Below are 24,386 nucleotides of genomic sequence, written 5' to 3'. Positions count from 1 at the left end.
TGCGTCTTTATTCCTGTCCTGCTCCTAGGTTCATTGGAACCATTTTTTTTTTTTTTTTTAGATTCCATATATAGGTGTTAGCATACAGTATTTGTTTTTTTCCTTCTGACTTACTTCACTCTGTATGACAGACTCTAGGTCCATCTACCTCCCTACAAATAACTCAATTTCGTTTCTTTTTATGGCTAATATTCCATTGTATATATGTGCCACATTTCTTTATCCATTCATCTGTCAATGGACACTTAGTTTTCTTCCATGTCTTGGCTACTGTAAATAGTGCCGCAGTGAACATTGTGGTACATGTCTCTTTTTGAATTATGCTTTTCTCAGGGTATATGCCCAGTAGTGGGATTGCTGGCCATATGTTAGTTCGTTCTATTGTTAGTTTTCTAAGGAACCTCCATACTGTTCTCCATAGTGGCTGTATCAATTTACATTCCCACCAACAGTGCAAGAGCGTTCCCTTTTCTCCACACCCTCTCCATCATCTATTCTTTGGGGATTTTTTGATGATGACCATTCTGACTGGTGTGAGGTGATACCTCACTGTAGTTTTGATTTGCATTTTTCTAATGATCAGTGATGTTGAACATCCTTTCATGTGTTTGTTGGCCATCTGTATATATTCTTTGGAGAAATGTCTATTTAGGCTTTCTGTCCATTTTTGGATTGGGTTGTTTGTTTTTTTGATATTGAGCTGCATGAGCTGCTTGTATATTTTGGAGATTAAGCCTTTGTCAGTTGCTTCGTTTGCAAGTATTTTCTCCCATTCTGAGGATTGTCTTTTCATCTTGTTTACAGTTTCCTCTGCTGTGCAAAAGCTTTTAAGATTCATTAGGTCCCATTTGTTTATTTTTGTTTTTATTTTCATTACTCTAGGAGGTTGGTCAAAAAAGATCTTACTGCCATTTATGTCAAAGAGTGTTTTTCCTATGTTTTCTTCTAAGGGTTTTATAGTGTCTGGTCTCACATTTAGGTCTTTAATCGATTTTGAGTTTGTTTTTCTGTATGGTGTTAGGCAGTGTTCTAATTTCATTCTTTTACATGTAGCTGTCCAGTTTTCCCAGCACCATTTATTGAAGAGGCTGTCTTTTCTCCATTGTATGTTCCTGCCTCCTTTGTCATAAATTAGGTTATCATATGTGTGTGGGTTTATCTCTGGGCTTTCTATCCTGTTCCATTGATCTATATTTCTGTTTTTGTGCTAGTACCATACTGTCTTGATTCCTGTAGCTTTGTAGTATAGTTTGAAGTTGGGGAGCCTGATTCCTCCAGCTCTGTTTTTCTTTCTCAAGATTGCTCTGGCTATTTGGGATCTTTTGTGTTTCCATACAAATTGTAAAATTTTTTGTTCTAATTCTGTGAAGAATGCCATTGGTAATTTGATAGGGATTGCATTGAATCTGTAGATTGCTTTGGGTAGTATAGTCATTTTCACAATAGTGATTCTTCCAATCCAAGAACATGGTATATTTCTCCATCTGTTTATGTCATCTTTGATTTCTTTCATCAGTGTCTTATAGTTTTCTGAGTACAGGTTTTTACCCCCTTAGGTAGCTTTATTCCAAGGTATTTTATTCTTTTTGTTGTGATGCTAAATGTGATTGCTTCCTTAATTATTCTTTCTGATCTTTCATTGTTAGTGTACAGGAATGCAAGAGATTTCTGTGCATTAATTTTTATCCTGCTACTTTACCAAATTCATTGATTAGCTCTAGTAGTTTTCTGGTGGCATCTTTAGGATTCTCCATGTATAGTATCATGTCACCTGCAAACAGTGACAGTTTTACTGCTTCTTTTCCAGTTTGGTTTCCTTTTATTTCTTTTTCTTCTCTGATTGCCATGGCTAGGACTTCCTTATTCAACTATGTTGAATAAGAGTGGCAAGAGTGTACATTCTTGTCTTGTTCCTGATCTTAGAGGAAATGCTTTCAGTTTTTCACCATTGAGAATGATGTTGGCTGTGGGTTTTTCATATATGGCCTTTATTATGTTGAGGTAGGTTCCCTCTATGCCCATTTTCTGGCCAGTCTTTGTCATAAATGGGTGGTGAATTTTGTCAAAAGCTTTTTCTGCATCTATTGAGATGAAAATATGGTTTTTATTCCTTAATTTGTTAATGTGGTATATCACATTGATTGATTTGCATATATTGAAGAATCCTTGCATCCATGAGATAAATCCCATTTGATCATGGTGTATAATCCTTATAATGTGTTGTTGGATTCCATTTGCTAGTATTTTGTTGAGAATTTTGTACCTATATTCATCAGTGATATTGGCCTGTAATTTTGTTTTTTTTGTGATATCTTTGTCTGGTTTTGGTATCAGGGTGATGGTGGCCTCGTAGGACAAATTTGTGATTGTTCCTCCTTCTGCAATTTTTTGAAAGAGTTTGAGAGAACAGGTGTTAGCTCGCCTCTAAATGTTTGATAGAATTTGCCTGAAAAGCCATCTGGTCTTGGACTGTTGTTTGTTGGAAGATTTTTTTTTTTTAACATCTTTATTGGGGTATAATTGCTTTACAATGGTGTGTTAGTTTCTGCTTTATAACAAAGTGAATCAGTTATATATATACATATGTTCCCATATCTCTTCCCTCTTGTGTCTCCCTCCCTCCCAACCTCCCTATCCCACCCCTCCAGGCGGTCACAAAGCACCGAGCTGATATCCCTGTGCCATGCAGCTACTTCCCACTAGCTATCTACGTTACGTTTGTTAGTGTGTATATGTCCATGACTCTCTCTCGCCCTGTCACAGCTCACCCTTCCCCCTCCCCATATCTGCAAGTCCGTTCTCCAGTAGGTCTGTGTCTTTATTCCTGTCTTACTGTACGTTCTTCATGACATTTTTTTTTCTTCTTAAATTCCATATATATGTGTTAGCATATGGTATTTGTCTTTTTCTTTCTGACTTACTTCACTCTGTATGACAGACTCTAGGTCTATCCACCTCATTACAAATAGCTCAATTTCGTTTCTTTTTATGGCTGAGTAATATTCCATTGTATATATGTGTCACATCTTCTTTATCCATTCATCCGATGATGGACACGTACGTTGTTTCCATCTCCGGGCTATTGTAAATAGAGCTGCAATGAACATTTTGGTACATGACTCTTTTTGAATTTTGCTTTTCTCAGGGTATATGCCCAGTAGTGGGATTGCTGGGTCATATGGTAGTTCTATTTGTAGTTTTTTAAGGAACCTCCATACTGTTCTCCATAGTGGCTGAACCAATTCACATTCCCACCAGCAGTGCAAGAGTGTTCCCTTTTCTCCACACTCTCTCCAGCATTTATTGTTTCTAGATTTTTTGATGATGGCCATTCTGACGGTGTGAGATGATATCTCATTGTAGTTTTGATTTGCATTTCTCTAATGATTAATGATGTTGAGCATTCTTTCATGTGTTTGTTGGCAGTCTGTATATCTTCTTTGGAGAAATGTCTATTTAGGTCTTCCACCCATTTTTGGACTGGGTTGTTTGTTTTCTTGTTATAGAGCTGCATGAGCTGCTTGTAAATTTTGGAGATTAATCCTCTGTCAGTTGCTTCATTTGCAAATATTTTCCCCCATTCTGAGGGTTGTCTTTTGGTCTTGTTTATGGTTTCCTTTGTTGGGCAAAAGCTTTGAAGTTTCATTAGGTCCCATTTGTTTATTTTTGTTTTTATTTCCATTTCTCTTGGAGGTGGGACAGAAAGGATCTTGCTGTGATTTATGTCATAGAGTGTTCTGCCTATGTTTTCCTCTAAGAGTTTGATAGTTTCTGGCCTTACATTTAGGTCTTTAATCCATTTTGAGCTTATTTTTGTGTATGGTGTTAGGGAGTGATCTAATCTCATACTTTTACATGTATCTGTCCAGTTTTTCCAGCACCACTTATTGAAGAGGCTGTCCTTTCTCCACTGTACATTCCTGCCACCTTTATCAAAGATAAGGTGTCCATATGTGCGTGGGTTTATCTCTGGGCTTTCTATCCTGTTCCATTGATCTATCTTTCTGTTTTTGTGCCAGTACCATACTGTCTTGATTACTGTAGCTTTGTAGTATAGTTTGAAGTCAGGGAGCCTGATTCCTTCGGCTCCTTTTTTCGTTCTCAAGATTGCTTTGGCTATTCGGGGTCTTTTGTGTTTCCATACAAATTGCAAAATTTTTTGTATCCTGCCACTTTACCAAATTCATTGATTAGCTCTAGTAGTTTTCTGGTAGCATCTTTAGGATTCTCTATGTATAGTATCATGTCATCTGCAAACAGTGACAGGTTTACTTCTTCTTTTCTGATTTGAATTCCTTTAATTTACTTTTCTTCTCTGATTGCTGTGGCTAAAACTTCCAAAACTATGTTGAATAAGAGTGGTGAGAGTGGGCAACCTTGTCTTTTTCCTGATCTTAGTGGAAATGCTTTCAGTTTTTCACCATTGAGGATAATGTTGGCTGTGGGCTTGTCATATATGGCCTTTATTATGTTGAGGAAAGTTCCCTCTATGCCTACTTTCTGCAGGGTTTTTATCATAAATGGGTGTTGAATTTTGTCAAAAGCTTTCTCTGCATCTATTGAGATGATCAAATGGTTTTTCTCCTTCAATTTGTTAATATGGTTAATCACATTGATAGATTTGCGTATATTGAAGAATCCTTGCATTCCTGGAATAAACCCCACTTGATCATGGTGTATGATCCTTTTAATGTGCTGTTGGATTCTGTTTGCTAGTATTTTGTTGAGGATTTTTGCATCTATGTTCATCAATGATATTGGCCTGTAGTTTTCTTTCTTTGTGTCATCCTTGTCTGGTTTTGGTATCAAGGTGATGATGGCCTCGTAGAAGGAATTTGGGAGTGTTCCTCCCTCTGAGAAGGGGGATAGGTGTTAGCTCTTCCCTAAATGTTTGATAGAATTCGCCTGTGAAGCCATCTGGGCCTGGGCTTTTGTTGGTTGGAAGATTTTTAATCACAGTTTCAATTTTAGTGCTTGTGATTGGTCTGTTCATATTTTCTATTTCTTCCTGATTCAGTCTTGGCAGGTTGTGCATTTCTAAGAATTTGTCCATTTCTTCCAGATTGTTCATTTTATTTGCATAGAGTTGCTTGTAGTAATCTCTCATGATCTTTTGTATTTCTGCAGTGTCAGTTGTTACTTCTCCTTTTTCATTTCTAATTCTATTGATTTGAGTCTTCTCCCTTTTTTTCTTGATGAGTCTGGCTAGTGGTTTATCTATTTTGTTTATCTTCTCAAAGAACCAGCTTTTAGTTTTATTGATCTTTGCTATTGTTTCCTTCATTTCTTTTTCATTTATTTCTGATCTGATTTTTATGATTTCTTTCCTTCTGCTAGCTTTGGGGGTTTTTTGTTCTTCTTTGTCTAATTGCTTGAGGTGCAAGGTTAGGTTGTTTATCTGAGATGTTTCCTGCTTCTTAAGGTGGGCTTGTATTGCTATAAACTTCCCCCTTAGAACTGCTTTTGCTGCATCCCATAGGTTTTGGGTCGTTGTGTCTCCATTGTCATTTGTTTCTAGGTATTTTTTTATTTCCTCTTTGATTTCTTCAGTGATCACTTTGTTATTAAGTAGTGTATTGTTTCAATTTCATTACTTGTGATAGGTCTGTTTATATTTTCTAATTCTTCCTGGTTCAGTCTTGGAAAGTTGTACCTTTCCAAGAATTTGTCCATTTCTTCAAGGTTGTCTATTTTATTGGCATATAGTTGCTTGTAGTAGTCTCTTATAATCCTTTGTATTTCTGTGATGTCAGTTGTAATATCTCCTTTTTCATTTTAATTTTATTGATCTGAGTCCTCTCCCTTTTTTCTTGATGTATCTGGCTAAAGGTTTATCAATTTTGTTTATCTTCTCAAAGACCCAACTTTTTTTGTTTTTGCGGTACGCGGGCCTTTCGCTGTTGTGGCCTCTCCCGTTGCGGAGCACAGGCTCCGGACACACAGGCTCACGGGCCTAGCCATTCTGCAGCACGTGGGATCTTCCCGGACCGGGGCACGAACCCGTGTCCCCTGCATCGGCAGGCAGGCTCTCAACCACTGCGCCACCAGGGAAGCCCAGAACCAACTTTTAATTTTATTGATATTTGATATTGTTTTCATTTCTATTTCATTTATTTCTGCTCTGATATTTATGCTTTCTTTCCTTCTACTGACTTTGGGTTTTCTTTGTTCTTCTTTCTCTAGTTGCTTTAGGTGTAAGGTTAGATAGTTTATTTGTGATTTTTCTTGTTTCTTGAGGTGAGATTGAATTGCTATAAACTTCCCTCTTAGAACGCTTTTGCTGTGTCCCATAGGCTTTGGGTTGTTGTGTTTTCATTGTCATTTGTTTCTATTTATTTTTTAATTTCCTCTTTTATTTCTTCAGTGATCTCTTGGTTATCTAGTAGTGCACTGTTTAGCCTCCATGTATTTCTGTTTTTTACAGCTCTTTTTTTTTCCTGTAGTTGATTTCTAATCTCATAGTGTTGTGGTCAGAAAATATGCTTCATACAATTTCAATTTTCTTAAATTTACTGAGGCTTGATTTCGGACCCAAGATGTGATCTATCCTGGAGAATGTTCCATGTGCATTTGAGAAGAAAGTGTATTCTGTCACTTCCGGGTGGAATGTCCTATAAATACCAACTGAATCTATCTGGTCTATTGTGTCATTTAAAGCTTGTGTTTCTTTATTTATTTTCTGTTTGGATGATCTGTCCATTGGTGTAAGTGGGGTGTTAAAGTCCCCCACTATTATTGTGTTACTGTCGATTCCCCCTTTTATGGTTGTTAGCATTTGCCTTATGTATTGAGGTGTTCCTATGTTGGATGCTTCAATATTTATAATTGTTATATCTTCTTCTTGGACTGATCCCTTGATCATTACGTAGTGTCCTTCCTTATCTCTTGCAACAGTCTTTATTTTAAAGTCTATTTTATCTGATATGAATATTGCAACTTCAGCTTTCTTTTGACTTCCATTTGCATGGAATAGCTTCTTCCATCCCCTCAGTTTCAGTCTGTATGCGTCCCTTGTTCTGAGGTGGGTCTCTTGTAGACAGCGTATAGATGGGTCTTATTTTTGTATCCATTCAGCCAGTCTGTGTATTTTGGTTGGGGCATTTAATCCATTTACATTTAAGGTAATTATTGATGTGTATGTTCCTATTACCATTTTCTTAATTATTTTAGGTTTGTTTTTGTGGGTCTTCTTCTTCCCTTGTGTTTCCTGACTAGAGAAGTTCCTTTAGCATTTGTTGCAAAGGTGCTCTGGTGGCGCTGAATTCTCTTAGCTTTTGTTTGTCTGTAAAGCTTTTGATTTCTCTGTCAAATCTGAATGAGAGCCTTGCTGGGTAGAGTAATGTTGGTTGTAGGTTTTTCCCTTTCATCACTTTAAATAATCATGCCGCTCCCTTCTGGCCTGCAGAGTATTTTAAATGTAATCATATAGCTCATGCTGTGTCATCTCTTCTCATTTAGTGTCTGTTCTATTTAGTTTAAGATGAACTAAATTTCTATTTTTGAGTGAACCTTATCATTATTCTTGAAAAATATGTCATATTTTCTCCCACTGTTGATATGCATGAGGAGAATATTTTGTGTAATAATTAACTGCCTTTTTTTCTTGGCACATTATGAGAATTAATTTGGAAGTAAAATATATTAACGATTACTCTTATTTACCAATTTGAAAGTTTTCTTCAAAACTGTGACACAAAATTTCCTTCCATTATAGTCAGAATGTGGGATAAATGTTTCTTCCAGATGGGTATCATTTCTTATTTTTTATCTAAATGTATAAGGGTCATGGAATAAACAAGCCTAGAATCTGGGCTCATAGGAAGGGAGAGTAAAGGTTATTTGGTACAGCATCATAGTCAAAGTAGAAATGTACTCCTGGCCTCTAAACTACTGCTGAGAATAGTTATCTTACCTCCACATAAGCTCAGAGTCTAGAGCACACAATTCACAAAGGCGGCCCATTCCAATACTGTACAAGTATAATCATAGGTTCCATCCTATGCTGAGCTAATGTGAACCTCCTTGCTTGATGCACCTGTTGCTTTTGCTTCTTGAAAATGGAAGATAAGCCTTATTTCTCTTGAGCACAAGATCCTTTCAGAGATTTGAAGAGTTATAACATGGCTTCTCTTTTCCCAGGTAAACAAAGTAAACAAACTTACCTGTTCTTCATCTTTATTATGGCTGAACCTCTGGATGTACATCACTTTGATCATGATCTCCTTAAAAAAGTGTTCTCAGAATACAGCACAATATTTTACTCTTACCAGTGCTGAGTACAGTGGAGCTACTGTGTCCCATACATTTGATTCTGTGCTTTTATTAGCACAACCTAAGCAGGAGAGGAAGTAAGTAAGAGAGGATATGAAAAAGGAAAGAAGAGAGAGAGGGAAGGAGGGAGGAAGAAACAGAAAATAGGTGAACTGAAACCAGATCAGGGAGAAATACACAAATTCAAAATGTAAGTATGTCCCAAGGCGAATCCTAGGATCAGAACTACCATCTGGAGACAAAGCTTTTGGACCTCTGGCAAGGTTGGAAAGCTTATAGCAAGCCTCCTGCATGAAGCCTAGGGCCTTTAAAACAACAATTGAAGGAGTCTATGAAAATACAAATCCTCTCTGAAGCAAACTATCCCCAATTTAGACTCTCAGGATTCCCCCAGATTAAATTCAACAAATGTGAGCTCACAAAAAGTACTGGCAAATATAGAAGGAAATAAGCTAGGGTGAGCAAAAGCAACAAAGAACAGATTTAGGTCCCCTACCACTCCCTAAATCAGATATTCAAATTATTAGATGCAGCATGTGGGATAACTCTGAACCAAAATTCTAAAGAAACAAATCTCGGAATCAGAAAACAATTTGATTAAGGGATAAATCACTCTCAAAAATAGAGAAACTTTCAATGTGAACATGGATGCATTAATCAGTAGTTTCCCCCCTCATCATGGAAATCTTATGAAAGCCACAAGTATGTGGAAAACAAAAATTTTAATTTTGTTAAAATTAAGAGAGAGACTACAAAATATACAAAGGCTGCTGAGCCTTTAGGATTCACAAGGTAGTAAGTGCAGAAGGACCTAAGAGCAGTGTGGTAGGCAGAATCCTAAAATCTATGCTCCCCTCCACCCCAACCAAGATTTCCTGCTCTAATCTGGGTACGAATATGATGAATACAATATTACATCTGTGATTATGTTATATTACATGGCAAATGGGATTTTGTAGATGCAATTTAAAGTACTAATCAGTTGATTTTGGGTTAACCAAAAGGGAGATTATCCAGGTGAACTTAATCTAATCACACAAGTCCTTTGAATGCAGAGAGTTTTCTCTGTCCATTGGCAGAAGGGAAGCTCAGAGAGATCTAAAACAGAAGGATTCAAGGCACTGTTGCTAGTTTTGAAGATGGAGGAGCCATTTAAACGATGGGAGAGTGGCCTCTAGGAGCTATAAGAGTGGTCCATATCTGACAGCTAGTAGGAAAATGGACACTCCAGTCCTACAATTGTAGGGAAGTGAGTTCTGTCAACAACCGGAATAAGCTTGGAAGTGATTTCTTTCCCCGATACTCCATAAAGAGCCCAGTCCAGCTGACACCTGATCTTGGCCATGTGAAACCCTCTTTAGGGAACAAGTGAAGTCTGCCCAGACTTCTGACCTATAGAACCGTGAGCTATTATATGAGTGTTGTCTTAAGCCATTAAATTTGTGGTAATTTGTTATGCAGCAAAAGAAAACTAAAAGAAGTGATATTTCAGAAAGTTATACTAAAAAATGCCCAAAGATGATAAGCCACATCTTGATGTACAGAAAGTATCCCTAATGAGCAGCAAGTGTATTGGGAAGGTGAAGTGAATGGTGTCAGATGGCCCTATCAGTCATATGACTGATGACTGACATTAAGTAGAAGAGGGCTGAAAAAAGTCTGCTAGTTTATACTCTCCAATGAGCCTAGTTCTTATAATCTTTGCTAAAAGAGAATATTTTGATTGCTATTTTCATCAATGTAAAATTGTGTCCTTCATTCCATTTTAATTATTTTGACTTTGAATTACACTTGTTTGAGATTAATATTGAAACATCTACTCTGTGGTTATTTGTGTTTTCCTGGTGCATCTCACCTCACTTTTTATTCTTAGTCATCTAGCATCATTTAGGATAGGGTTCATTTATAGATAGAATATAGTTAATCTTTCCTTTTCACAAAGGAAATTTAAACCATTTTCTTTGTTATAACTTATTTTTTGTCTAGTTATATTATCTTTTTTTTTTCAATATTTTCTTGCTTTCCTTTTATTTCTGTCTACTCTATGGAGTATGCTTTATTTGCTACTATATTTCCCATTGACTTCAAAAGTGAAACTACTTTTAATTTTACTAGTGGTTCTTATGAAGCTTTTCCAACATATTATTTTTTCTTTTTTTTTTTTTTTTTTTTTGCGGTACACGGGCCTCTCACTGTTGTGGCCTCTCCCGTTGTGGAGCACAGGCTCTGGACGCACAGGCTCAGCAGCCATGGCTCAGGGGCCCAGCCGCTCCGCGGCACGTGGGATCTTCCCGGACCCAGGCACAAACCCGTGTCCCCTGCATCGGCAGGCGGACTCTCAACCACTGCGCCACCAGGGAAGGCCCAATGTATTCTTTAACTTGCACTTCTTTATGTTTCAAGATCAGGAATAAAATATCATGCCTTGATAATATATAAGATGACAGTGCTCAGAACAAGGTATGCCGTCATCAAATGCTTATTCGATTAGATTGAGTTGAAATTAGTTTGTTCTTCAATCTCACTTGAAATTACTTGAGACACAGGATTCATACAACATCTCAGACAGCTGGGGGTTGGGGAAGCTTAAGTAATACGGCCTCTGGTAATGCAAGCAGAAGTGTTTCTAAATGAATGGTACGAAAACACTGTCAAAGTTTCATTACTGTTACTACTCATTGTTAGCCACTGAAGCACTATATTTTTAAATGCATGTATAAAAATAAGTTCAGTAATTGACAATTAATCTCTCTTCCTGTTCAAACAAAACCCAAGGGAGAAAGATTGGCTCATTTACTTTTCAGTGTCTTTTGCTTCCTTCCAATCTAAACTCCCATGCCAAGGACGTAGCAGTACCTCTACAATTCCCAGAAGGAGTCTCTGAGCACATGCATGTGGTATCCTGTCCAAGGGCGATTTAGCTGTCAGAATATATCATCAAATCCTTCAGCAAGTTTCCCAACTTATCATTACAGCTCCATGAGTAGCTTTATCAGATGACACAGTCCTAAATCATTTAAACCTGAGAGACAGCAGTGGAGAGCTACTGCAAAGGCTTACACAGTGGTTGCATTAAGATTTGTGGATGAAACATGATGGCCATGAAGGTGTTTTGGGAGAACAACCAGTCATCACTTCTGTTTGCTTTCCATTTCTTGTTCATATTACTTTTCTAATTTCAGGATAAACTTTACAGCTGATCTAAGCGTTTGTTAGCATGACTCCCGGAGGCTTCTGGCAAAGTGACCCCATTCTGGCTCTGCATTGCTAAGTTTAAGAATATACCAGGATTGGGACTTCCCTGGTGCTCCAGAAGTTAAGACTCCACGATCGCAATGCAGGAGGCCCAGGTTCAATCCCTGGTTGGATCCTACATACTGCAACTAAGAGTTCGCATGCTGCAACAAAAGATCCCGCATGTCACAACTAAAGATCCTGCACATGGCAACGAACATCTTACGTGCCGCAGCTAAGACCTGGCACAGACAAATAAATAAATAAATAAATAAATATTAAAAAAAGAGAGAGAGAGAGCTCTACCCATCACCAGTCCCTCCCATCAAGCCTCTCAGATAGCCTCATCCACCAGAGGGCAGACAGTAGAAGCAAGAAGAACTACAATCTTGCAGCCTGTGGGGAAAAAAAGCCACATTCACAGAAAGATAGATAAGATGAAAAGGCAGAGAGCTATGTACCAGATGAAGGAACAAGATAAAACCCCAGAAAAACAACTAAATGAAGTGGAGGTAGGCAACCTTCCAGAAAAAGAATTCAGAATAATGATAGTGAAGATGATCCAGGACCTCGGAAAAAGAATGGAGGCAAAGATCAAGAAGATGCAAGAAATGTTTAACAAAGACCTAGAAGAATTAAAGAACAAACAAACAGAGATGAACAATACAATTACTGAAATGAAAACTACACTAAAAGGAATCAATGGCAGAATAACTGAGGCAGAAGAATGGATAAGTGACCTGGAAGACAGAATGGTGGAATTCACTGCTGCAGAACAGAATAAAGAAAAAAGAATGTAAAGAAATGAAGACAGCCTAAGAGACCTCTGGGACAACATTAAACGCAACATCATTCGCAATATAGGGGTCCCAGAAGGAGAACAGAGAGAGAAAGGACCCGAGAAAATATTTGAAGAGATTATAGTCAAAAACTTCCCTAACATGGGAAAGGAAATAGCCACCCAAGTCCAGGAAGCGCAGCTACTCCCATATAGGATAAACCCAAGGAGAAACACACCAAGACACATAGTAATCAAATTGGCAAAAAATAAAGGCAAAGAAAAATTATTGAAAGCAGCAAGGGAAAAACGACAAATAACATACAAGGGAACTTCCATAAGGCTAACTAACAGCTGATTTCTCAGCAGAAACTCTACAAGCCAGAAGGGAGTGGCATGATATGCTTAAAGTGATGAAAGGGAAGAACCTACAACCAAGATTACTCTACCCAGCAAGGATCTCATTCAGATTTGATGGAGAAATCAAAAGCTTTACAGACAAGCAAAAGCTAAGAGAATTTAGCACCACCAAACCACCTCTACAACAAATGCTAAAGGAACTTCTCTAAGTGGGAAACACAAGAGAAGAAAATGGCCTACAAAAACAAACCCAAAACAATTAAGAAAATGGTCCTAGGAACATACATATCAATAATTACCTTAAATGTGAATGGACTAAATACTCCAACCAAAAGACACAGATTGGCTGAATGGATACAAAAACAAGACCCATCTATATACCATGTTCGTGGACTGGAAGAATCAGTATTGTGAAAATGATTCTACTACCCAAAGCAATCTACAGATTCAATGCAATCCCTATCAAATTACCAATGGCATTTTTTACGGAACTAGAACAAATCATCTTAAAATTTGTATGGAGACACAAAAGAACCCAAATAGCCAAAACAGTCTTGAAGAAGAAAAATGGAGCTGGAGGAATGAGACTCCCTGACTTCAGACTATACTACAAAGCTACAGTAATCAAGACAATATGGTACTGGCACAAAAACAGAAACATAGACCAATGGAACAAGATAGCAAGCCCAGAGATAATCCCACGCACCTATGGTCAACTAATCTATGACAAAGGAGGCAAGGATATACAATGGAGAAAAGACAGTCTCTACAATAAGTGGTGCTCGAAAACTGGACAGCTACATGTAAAAGAATGAAATTAGAACACTCCCTAACACCATACACAAAAATAAACTCAAAATGGACTTGAGATGTAAATGTAAGACCGGACACTATAAAACTCTTAGAGGAAAACATAGGAAGAACACTCTTTGACATAAATCACAGCAAGATATTTTTTGATCCACCTCCTAGAGTAATGGAAATAAAAACAAAAATAAACAAATGGGACCTAATGAAATGTCAAAGCTTTTGCACGGCAAAGGAAACCATAAACAAGATGAAAAGACAACCCTCAGAATGGGAGAAAATATTTGCAAACAAATCGATGGACAAAGAATTAATCTCCAAAATATATAAACAGTCATGCAACTCAATATTAAAGAAACAAACAACCCAATCCAAAAATGGGCAGAAGCCCTAAATAGACATTTCTCCAAAGAAGACATACAGATGGCCAAGAAGCACATGAAAAGCTGCTCAACACCACTAATTATTAGAGAAATGCAAATCAAAACTGCAATGAGGTATCACCTCACACCAGTTAGAATGGGCATCATCAGAAAATCTATAAACAACAAATGCTGGAGAGGGTGTGGAGAAAAGGCAACCCTCTTGCACTGTTGGTGGGAATGTTAATTGATACAGCCACTATGGAGAACAGTATGGAGGTTCCTTAAAAAACTAAAAAGAGAATTATCATATGATCCAGCAGTCCCACTACTGGGCATTTACCCAGAGAAAACCGTAATTCAAAAAGACACATGCACCCCAATGTTCATTGCAGCACTGTCTACAATAGCCAGGTCACGGAAGCAACCTAGATGCCCATCAGCATACGAATGGATAAAGAAGATGTGGTACATATATACAATGGAATATTACTCAGCGATAAAAAGGAAAGAAATTGAGTCATTTGTTGAGACGTTGATGGATCTAGAGACTGTCATACAGAGTGAAGTAAGTCAGAAAGAGAAAAATATCGTACATTAATGCATGTATGTGGAACCTAGAAAAATGGTACAGATGAATCGGTTTGCAGGGCAGAAGTTGAGACACAGATGTAGAGAACAAATGTATGGACACCAAGGGGGGAAATCCGCGGTGGGGTGGAGATGGTGGTGTGCTGAATTGGGCGATTGGGATTGACATGTATACACTGATGTGTATAAAATTGACGACTAATAAGAACCTGCAGTATAAAAAACAAAACAAACAAACAAAAAATGGTTATACTAGGATCAGGATACAATAGTTTGCATGCACCAAGAGTGATGAATAGGGGCTGTTTAGGCTTAGCTTCACTGTAGTGTACTGTACTGTACCGCCTCCTATAATCATATTGTGTTCTGTATTGAGAGGTTTAATGTAAAAATAACAATGACCAAATCATATATAAAAATAGATCTCTGACCCACAACCTGCAACAACTTGGCCAGGAAATCAACCAGCCCCAGGAAGCCAGCCTGCTATAAGTCAGACTTGCAGGAAGTCAAACTTCTATCTCCAGTGATGGTCCAGGAAGCCAAACAGTAACCCCTGTAACAACTGATCTCAAATGGCCAGGACCTGATTAATAACTGACAGCTTTACTAATATTTGTCCCCAGCCTGCCTACAGCTTCCTCATGCCAACAGCTTCCAATCAGGGCATACACGAAACCTTCTCTTTTTTCCGCTCCTCTGCCTGCCTTTGAGTCTCTGCTAAAACACAAGTGACAGTGGCTGACTCCCTTACTATAGCAAGCTCTGAATAAATAGCCTCTGCTTGCTTTCATTTGGTTAGTCTTCATTTATTTCCACAGTATAAATCTGAGTTTAAAGAGGTGCTCCTGGCTCCAAAGAAGTGGTCCCCAGCACATATCCAGGCAGTCTACTTAGAGAACTGATCCAGTCCTGTGTACTTAAGTCTAAATGCAAAGTGAAAGACTACTAAGAATAATATTACTCTTATTCAGATGTTATTATGTGTAACTATGCACCCAGTGGTGAGGATTTCAGAAGCAGGAACCCCCATCTGTCCTGAAATATGTTGCTGACCTCTGCAATGTGTATCATGATTGTGCTGATTTCCTTTTATGATAATTAAACCCTGCTCGATCTACCCAAGGAGCGTGTATCTGGTCTTTCCACCAGTCTGAGCTTACAAGTAACACTGTCAATACAATGATCATGCACATTCTGCTTCTCAGATTAGATAGGTAGGGCTTGTATATTTTGGAGAGGAATATAAAGATTTTTGTCTTCTGTCCAAGGCTAGAATTTATAGATAACTGCTAATGGTAGTATTTCTTAACCTAGAGCCAGGTACCATTTGGGGAAGAAAGGGCAATAAAGGCAGAGAGAGCAACACAAGAAAGGTGAGGAGGCAGGAACATATAGAGCAATGTTGTACATCTCAGGAGCCTCCAAAATATGGCATATGGTTTACATCAAACTTCAAATGCAGACTTCCAACTTCTACAAGCTGAGGGAATAGGGGAAGGAAATGCTCTGAAGCAAACTTTGCCATGAGGAGAGTTTTTTTAACACCATTTATTTCTGGGTTTTCTTGCACTAAGAGGACAAGCAACATCTATAGCCAAATATAGAGTTAAAAATTTAACAACTTTCTCTTTTAACTTATGCATTAAATCAAATAATGTACACATGCTGTTTCTCTCTGCTAACTATGCTGATAAGTGCTATATTGTTTGAATAGCTCTTCTTGAGTCACAGGTGCATAGGACCAAGCAGTCAGCAGAAAAACAGTCAGCACATCTTGACTGGAAGCAGACAACCGTAATGGCCAAGAATCACGGAAATATCAAAAGAAGTAGCGCCAGCCCAGAGAAGTCTCAGTCATGTAGTCCTGCCAACCCCACCCTCAAATTTCTCCTTAAATAGACCTACCCTCTTTCAGAGAGCAGGACACTAATTTTCAAGATGTTAGTCTGCTGCCCTCCTCATTTGCTGGCAAATTACTAAATTTCTCTTTCCTTTATCCTCAAAACTTTGTCCTCGTTATTCTCATTCAGCATCAGGGACAGGGACGGAATTTTCAGTTTTATAACCAGGTAGGTGCCACTAAACTCCCAAGACATCCCCATCTGCTGTTCTCCTTCATTCTCACTGCACAAGGATCACCATCACATTTGACTCTAAGTGGGACCGTGACACAGTCCAGATGTTCATTTTCAATCATTTGAGACCTAAATTTGTCAACAAATATTTTCAAAGGGAACATTAGGGAAAACAATTATGTGCTAAATACGAATGTCTACTTCTCTCTTTGCATTGCCAATTCCCTCTCTGGTATTAATCACAGTTGCTAATATTCATGTCATCATCTAATAGAGTTCCCACTTCTGTCAATTTGCAACATATCATTCAAGTAGCAGCAATTTTCTTTTTTTAATCTCAAGATTTTTCTATCCTATATATATGCATCGTAGAAAATAAGAAAGAGAAATGAAAGAAGGAAAGAAATATTGAGGGAAGGAGGGAGGGAGGCAGTTTTTAGTACTGCTTGATTAAATGGCTCAATAAAATCATTCTTCTTCTCTCTACTTTGCCCTCAGGATTACAAGATAGTTGAAGCAGTTCTGGGCTGAACATCCCAGCAAGACCAGAACCAGAAATAAAAATGGATCATATCTCCTTGTGTCTCCTTCCTAGGAAGAGGAACTCTTTCCCAGGAGCCCAATAGCAAACTTCCCTCAGGTCTCACTGGCTGGAAATGGGTGACATGCCCTCTCCTAAACCAGTCGCTGATAAGAAGAATGGGACTACCAGAAAGACTTTATAGCTAAACCTTAAGCCTATCTGGATTCTATCGTAGAGTAAACATAAGGATTCTGTCAGTAAAAAAAAAAAAAAAAAAAAAAAAGTTGAGGTGGGATGAATCTTGGTAAGAAATCAGTGGTATCTGATAATACAGAGTATTAACATTAAAAAAAGAACTTTGAAAAAATTTTTGATGAAGAGTTATTATTTAAAATTGCATTTATTTGACTACTAGTTTGCTTTAACATTTCCTCATATGTTCTGCTCTCTATTCTATCTTTTTAAACTCCTTTGGGAGGGCACAGCCCTTTTTAGTGGCAGTAAAACAGAAGAGAAAAAAGAAAGGAATCCAATCTGCAGACTGACATCAATATTAAAATCTCAAGGTAGTTTACAAGAGCCATCACGTCAGAAGTCTCTTTATAGTTGCCAAATCCACGAGTTTCATCCAAGCACTGCTGACTGCTCAGTAGAACAGGTGAGGCAATATGAATCCACAAAACATTATTTGCACTAACCATATCTTCATTGGCAGGTTGATGCCAATAGGACTAAGAAGTTTCCCAAGAAGTTTCTTAAGTTTTGCTGACAGCTCAATACTACTCCCTTTTAATTTCCTATTATAACGTGTTCTAGACCTCTCCCAAACTTGTGCCTAGAACTTCCCTAAAAGTAGAACAAGTTAGAGCACACATAGCTTCAACTCCAGTTACCCTTTGGCTTATTTTATTATGGGTTTTCTATTATAATATCATTAACTTAGGGAGTAACTGATGCCACTGATAGTGGAACCCACACAGTATATTCTAATTAGACTATTAGCTCCATTAATTTGAACTCCATTGCAACAATAAATCCTCTGCAATGTCTCCTTATCTTAACCCGTTTTCTGCTAACATTTCCATGTTACTAGTTAAGTACATTTAAATTATAATAATTAAATAATAATACATTTCCTTCTTTTGAAAAGATTTACCTTTTGAACAATAACAACATGTTCATTGGACAGTTATTGGTTTGCTTATCATTTGCTGATTTCTATATGGGCTATTTATATATTAAGAATATTGACTATATGTCTTTTTCTTATTTTATTTTTGTCTTTCAAACTTGATTAATGTGATTATATATATATATATATATATATATATATAAAATCTATCAATCTTGTTTCTTTATGTTTTCTGACTTGGGTAACATGTTTAGGAAGACTTTCCACTCTGAGATCAGGTATATCCACCTTTCTTTTCAAAGATCTTAAGCCTTCTGATTTTGCAGTAAATGTCAGACTTTATTTATGTGTATAATTATATATTTAGCTAATGAAAACCTTTCAAATACCAACAAGAAAATTACTTGGTGCAATACATTTAAATTGTAATAATAAATGAGGTCTTCCATGCACAGCATTGTCCTATTGATATTGTTCCTTTCTTTCACATTCATTTGCTCTCCCTGGATGACAACATCATCCCTCACAGGTACTGCATCCACACCAATGACCACTAAATCCAGGTTTCCAGGTCAACATACAAAGGAATTCCCCCAGCCCATGAGAAGTAGGAGAACATTAGAGTTAGGAGGAAAGAACTGAGACTCAGGGGCAAAAGGATTAAAGGAAAGGTGACTCTTGTGAATGGTGAGCTAGCTCTGTCATTCGGAAGCTAGGGGTTAGCTCTGTTTCATTAATCTTCTATTTGTTCTGGCCAAGGTCAAAGTGATTCCAGCCAGTCTGCCACAGCAAAAAAAAAAAAAAAAAAAAAAATATTTAGAATCAGAAAATAAAGAATTGTGGGGAGGCTGAAGAAGGAAAATATTATTCATGACTTTTTCTCAAAATGTGCATTGGTGGAGAAACCAGCAATCAGGGATCTCATAATAACTAAAGAATACACACCTACTTAACTGCCATAATTACAATTCATGAACTGAAAGGGAGGAAAGAGGTTTTCAAGAGTCTTTTCCCTCTGAGTATATGTCTTAAATATCTATTTTTTACATAAAGTGATTGGTACACTGATAGTATTTAAAAAACTATTCTCTATTCTAAATTAAAACCTGCAAATCAAAATAGAGAGATCAGTTAGGCTTAATTTTCCAGAGATAAATCAATGAAATTCTTCAACTATTCTCACATGGTACTCTGAGGGTTTTTATAGAAATTAATTTAAAAGTCAGAGAATTCAGGATACAGATGTTTGAGGTTGTTTTGTTTTTACTGAATTACTGACTAAACTGATTGGTTTAATATTCCATATGTTCTATGAGGGGAGGCACAGGGGAAACGTTATTGACAATTTAAACTTAAGAAAATAGACACCTCAAAATAGTTGAAAAGGCTGGACTAAGGATACATAGCTAGAAAGGGGCAGAATCAGGACTGGAAAATGAGGTTTTCAGATTCTAATCTTGGTGTTATTTCTACTCTACATTTCTTTTACTATAAAATCCTTATTTTATAGGATTTTTATACTAAGGCAATAATAAATAATCTGACTTTTAGCAATTTTAATGGCTTAGTAATACTGGAGCACTAAGAACTAAGGTTGAGTATATGAGAAGATCAAAGAAGAAATAAGTTGTCATCATACCCTTTCATTTAATCAGTATGGCTTTGAATCAAAGAGGAAAGAGGAAGGACCCTGTAAAAAGCTGGTGTGTGACATTCAAAATTCTAGAGTTAGCTATCCTCGATTTTAAAAAGAAAAAAACTCCCAAACTTCTAACCATTCTCTTAGAGGAAGGCTCAACAGAAGAACATGGGCTCTGTCACAAAGCTGATCTGGGTTCAAGATCTAGCTCTGCCACTAACTCATTATGTACCTTTGGTTAAGCTGATTTTCTAAGCCCTATTTTCCTCATCTAGACAATGGAGAAAAATAAAGCAGTTACGTTATAGGGTTGTTAAGGATTAAATGCAATATATGTAAAGCATTTAACACAGTGCCAGGCACAAGGTAAACACAGTGATGATCCCTTGTTTTGGTTTAGTCACACTAAAGAGTACAGATAGTTCCATGAGGCTGCTCCATGATGGCAGGGGAAAGGCTCAGCTCAAGAACCTGGAATCCCATTCCTTTCTACTTCCTTGATCTTGGATCAGAGAGTAAACCCAGAAGTTGTATCCATGGTGATCACATAATTTGGCGACAGAGGGAAGTCTGACTTAATTTGCTGTTTAATCTTGAATACAGTAATTTCATCTCATTCCTTACCTGTGAATTGAGGATACTGATAAGATCTCAATGAGTTGTTTTGAGGGCTACATAAAATAGAGGGAAAAGAGATGGTATTTTTGCATAAAACATGGGTTATAATTATTTACCTGCAGACATATGAGTGGTATTACTATCAGCAGAGCCTCCTTCTCCTGCTATTACTACAATTTTTCAAGGCTCATTTACCTGACAGCCATCTCCTCTTCCCAGGGCAGTTCTAGGCTTCTTTATTATGACCAAAACAGACTTGTTCATTGGATATAATCACCCGGGATTCTGAAATGCCATGGTGACTCCTGCTTTATGCATTAACCAGACCATTACAGTTACTGAGTAGCAGCACCAGTTCACAATCTGTGAACTCTTAAAGGTTATAAGATTCACTTCTCATCTCTCTCTTCAATCCAAGCACAGAGTCTAACACTGAGAATTAAGTCCAGAAACAGTAGGTTGGTTCAGATTATGGAAGCCTTTTGTATCATAAACAAAAATCTGGATTTTTCTTTGGTGGTTGGTAAAGAGTAGCTGAAAGCTGTGAAGCACAGAAATGACATGGTCATTTTTGTGTATTAGAAAAATCACTTTGGAAGTTGTGTGGAGGTTAGCAGGAGGCTTGGTCTGGAGGTATGACCTGCATAATCAATACCATCAAGAGAAGAGGAAATATGCTAAGAATTCTGCCTAATAAGGAAGGCAAGTATTGAAAAGAATCTTTAAAGTATTTCTATCAATATCCTTAACATTTCAATTTAATAATGTTCAAGTACATAGAGTGGAGGCCAGTGTCATGAAACAAACTTTTCTCTGACATGAGTGATCTTAAAATACACACACACACACACACACACGCACACACGCACACGCACACACACACACACACACACACACAACAATGATGCCTCAAAATACAACATGGAGCTTTTTAGTTCCAGTCTTTTTCTTGCAGCAGAGTCAATCTAAGTGCTGGTTGAAAACGGGAAAAATCTAGGAATTAAAGAAAACCAGTTTTCCCCATCCAGATAATTCATGGGTTTCCAATACCATATCTACTAGCAAATAGCTATTGAAAATAATGTAAATTGTTTTTGAAACTTTCTCCTCTATGAGTTCTCGAAAGCTTAAAAATATACTAGGCTAGAAAATTACTTCCTAGTGATGTAAGTTCTTGTCTTAAGGTCAAAATATATATAGGAATGAACTGACAGCTTGCTTGTATAACCCCGTGCTAGAATTCAAAAGGACAAATCTGATTTTTAAAAAACCAACTTAATTTTAAAATCTACACTTGGCTGCTAATAATATACAATTAACTCCCTCTTAAAAACAAAGGAATTAAATTGTATGACATTGAGTTTCAATTCTGGTTTATAATTTAAACTGAAAAAGTCTTATTTACATAGTCAAAAAGGTATCAGGGAGCAGTTTAGATTTTTCCAAATATAATTTCTGAAATAAAAGCCTGATTATATTTTGTTTAAACAAGTTACATCTCCATATACTGATTGAGAGTTTCTGATCTTCCAATCAGTGGATACTCAGAAGTTTTCATTTGCACTATTTGAAAAGAAAGTCTTGGTATGCAAAGTAGATTTGCAACTAAACAAGACTATAGGTGAATAGGATAATCTGCTTTAGAAAAGAAGTTTCTTGGGAGCAGGGTCTAGTTTTGGTCATCTTTGTCACCTCTGTGGACATGCCATGCATATAGCAGATACCCAGCAAATGTTTGCTCAACTGAAATACTTCATTAAATAGAATGTTTTGTGTGAAGATGGATGCTGCTAACCATAAATGAACCTTTTTTTTCCTTAAAACATCTTTATTGGGGTATAATTGCTTTACAATGGTGTGTTAGTTTCTGCTTTATAACAAAGTGAATCAGCTATACATATACATACATCCCCATATCTCCTCCCTCTTGCATCTCCCTCCCACCCTCCCTATCCCAGCCCTCTAGGTGGTCACAAAGCACCTAGCTGATCTCCCTGTGATATGCGGCTGCTTCCCACTAGCTATCTGTTTTACGTTTGATAGTGTATCTATGCCCATGCTACTCTCACTTCCTCCCAGCTTACCCTTCCCCCTCCCCATGTCTTCAAGTCCAATTTCTACATCTGCGTCTTTATTCCTGTCCTGCCCCTAGGTTCTTCAGAACCATTATTGTTTTTTTTTTTTTTTTAGATTCCATATATATGTGTTAGCATACAGTATTTGTTTTTCTCTGACTTACTTCACTCTGTATGACAGACTCTAGGTCCATCCACCTCACAGCAAATAACTCAATTTCGTTTCTTTTTATGGCTTAGTAATATTCCATTGTATGTATGTGCCACATCTTCTTTATCCATTCATCTGTCGATGGACACAGGTTGCTTCCATGTCCTGGCTGTTGTAAATAGTGCTGCAATGAACATTGTGGTACATGACACTTTTTGAATTATGGTTTTCTCAGGGTGAACCTCTTTTTATTGCATCAAGTTAAAAGTATTTACTTACTAGTTCTAGTTATTAAAAAAAATCACATTAAAATTCTACAATTTAGGGGCTTCCCTGGTGGCGCGGTGGTTGAGAGTCTGTATGCCGATGCAGGGGAGGCGGGTTCGTGCCCCGGTCTGGGAAGATCCCACATGCCGCGGAGCGGCTGGGCCCGTGAGCCATGGCCGCTGAGCCTGTGCGTCCGGAGCCTGTGCTCCGCAATGGGAGAGGCCACAACAGTGAGAGGCCCGCGTACCACAAAAAAAAAAAAAAATTCTATAATTTAGGTTTATCACTAGTCAGACTGACTCTCCTTAGATAATTATTTCTTTAAGTTTTAAAGAAGAGTATAAAATAAATTTCTAAAATGGATTCACTCATTTTTCTTGAAAGAAAAAAGCATTTATGAAAAAACACTTTTCTTGTTGAAATAAAAGAGAACTGTCAGCTCTGTTAGAGCCAGTAATAAGGAGCCAATCCTTTCTAGATGTTGGTATTGAGTTGGCACTGTTTCATGGACTTACCTAAGGATTTTAACAATGAAAAAAGTGATTAAAAGATAGCTTATATTAGTTGGTTCTATTATTGAAGTATGGTCTGTTGGCTCAAATGTATGTCATCAATGGCAATGAAAAACCTAATTCACTCTGACACAGTTATAAATGGATGTGGACTTTTGTGGGCCCTGAAGTACAATATGATTAGACCTGCTCTTGGTCAAAATTAAATCTTATCAAAAAATTGGGGGGAAAATATAAAATCATTTTAACTGAAATACATTTTTTATATTTTATTTGAAATTTTGTATAAAGAACATATTCATTAGCACAGGATTAAATTTGCTCAAGTAACACATAAAGTCATTTTGGCTAGAGTTTATGAAATACAGGAAGGTTTTCAAGCAAATAATATTCATAAGACTGTACGACTTCGTTAGCATTCATTAAGACTGCTTTTATGCATTAAAAAAGTGGCTGTAAGCCAGCTTTCCATCTTACATTAAAAATATAAGATACACATGAATACAACAGCTTATGTATTTAATTCAAAATTCATTTCCTTGCTGTCAAGTGGCAAAAGAAATGGAAGGAAAATTTTTGAAAAGTTATACTATGTTCAATATTTGTAATTCCTGTTCATTATGACTAAACTATAGAAACTATAAATTTTTTCCAGTAAACTGTTATCCAGTTTTAACTGTTTAAACTGTTATTAGTTTTCTGTCTGTTCCTTTTATCTTTCATTCTTTTGACAACCACGTTAACAGCATTTACATGATGCCACTTTTACCAGTCCACGATGTGACAGCTAAGCCTCACTACATTCTTCATAACACTAAGAAATCACAATTGCATAATGCAATTTAAACATGGTGAAAATGTAGGCTTTTCTAAAAGAGAAAATAGAAAGGTAAGAATGTCCTTGTAAGTCTATCTTATAATAAATTTCATGTGAATTAGCTTCCTATAAAATAAACAAATTTAAGTGAATAATGAAACAAAATGTAAT

At 37.1% G+C, this 24,386-nt stretch overlaps 1 protein-coding gene across 4 annotated transcripts in view; it reads right to left on the bottom strand.

Moving 5' to 3' along the window:
- Positions 1-24,386, bottom strand: part of CFAP95 (cilia and flagella associated protein 95) — a 123,720-nt gene that overhangs the window by 87,522 nt on the left and 11,812 nt on the right. For 2 of the 4 annotated variants that reach the window (XM_033440205.2, XM_049710935.1), the window contains exon 3: positions 8,163-8,332. The exons of the other annotated variants lie outside the window; for them this stretch is intronic. In XM_033440205.2, coding sequence (XP_033296096.1) covers positions 8,163-8,173 — 11 coding nt within the window. In that variant the 5' untranslated portion in view covers positions 8,174-8,332. The remainder of the gene's footprint in view (positions 1-8,162; positions 8,333-24,386) is intronic. 4 annotated transcript variants of the gene reach the window in all.

The sequence above is a fragment of the Orcinus orca genome, chromosome 6, assembly GCF_937001465.1.
Source record: "Orcinus orca chromosome 6, mOrcOrc1.1, whole genome shotgun sequence".
NCBI classification, from domain to species: Eukaryota; Metazoa; Chordata; class Mammalia; order Artiodactyla; family Delphinidae; genus Orcinus; species Orcinus orca.
Note: the sequence above shows the minus strand (reverse complement) of the source record. Positions and strands in the feature narration are given on the sequence as shown.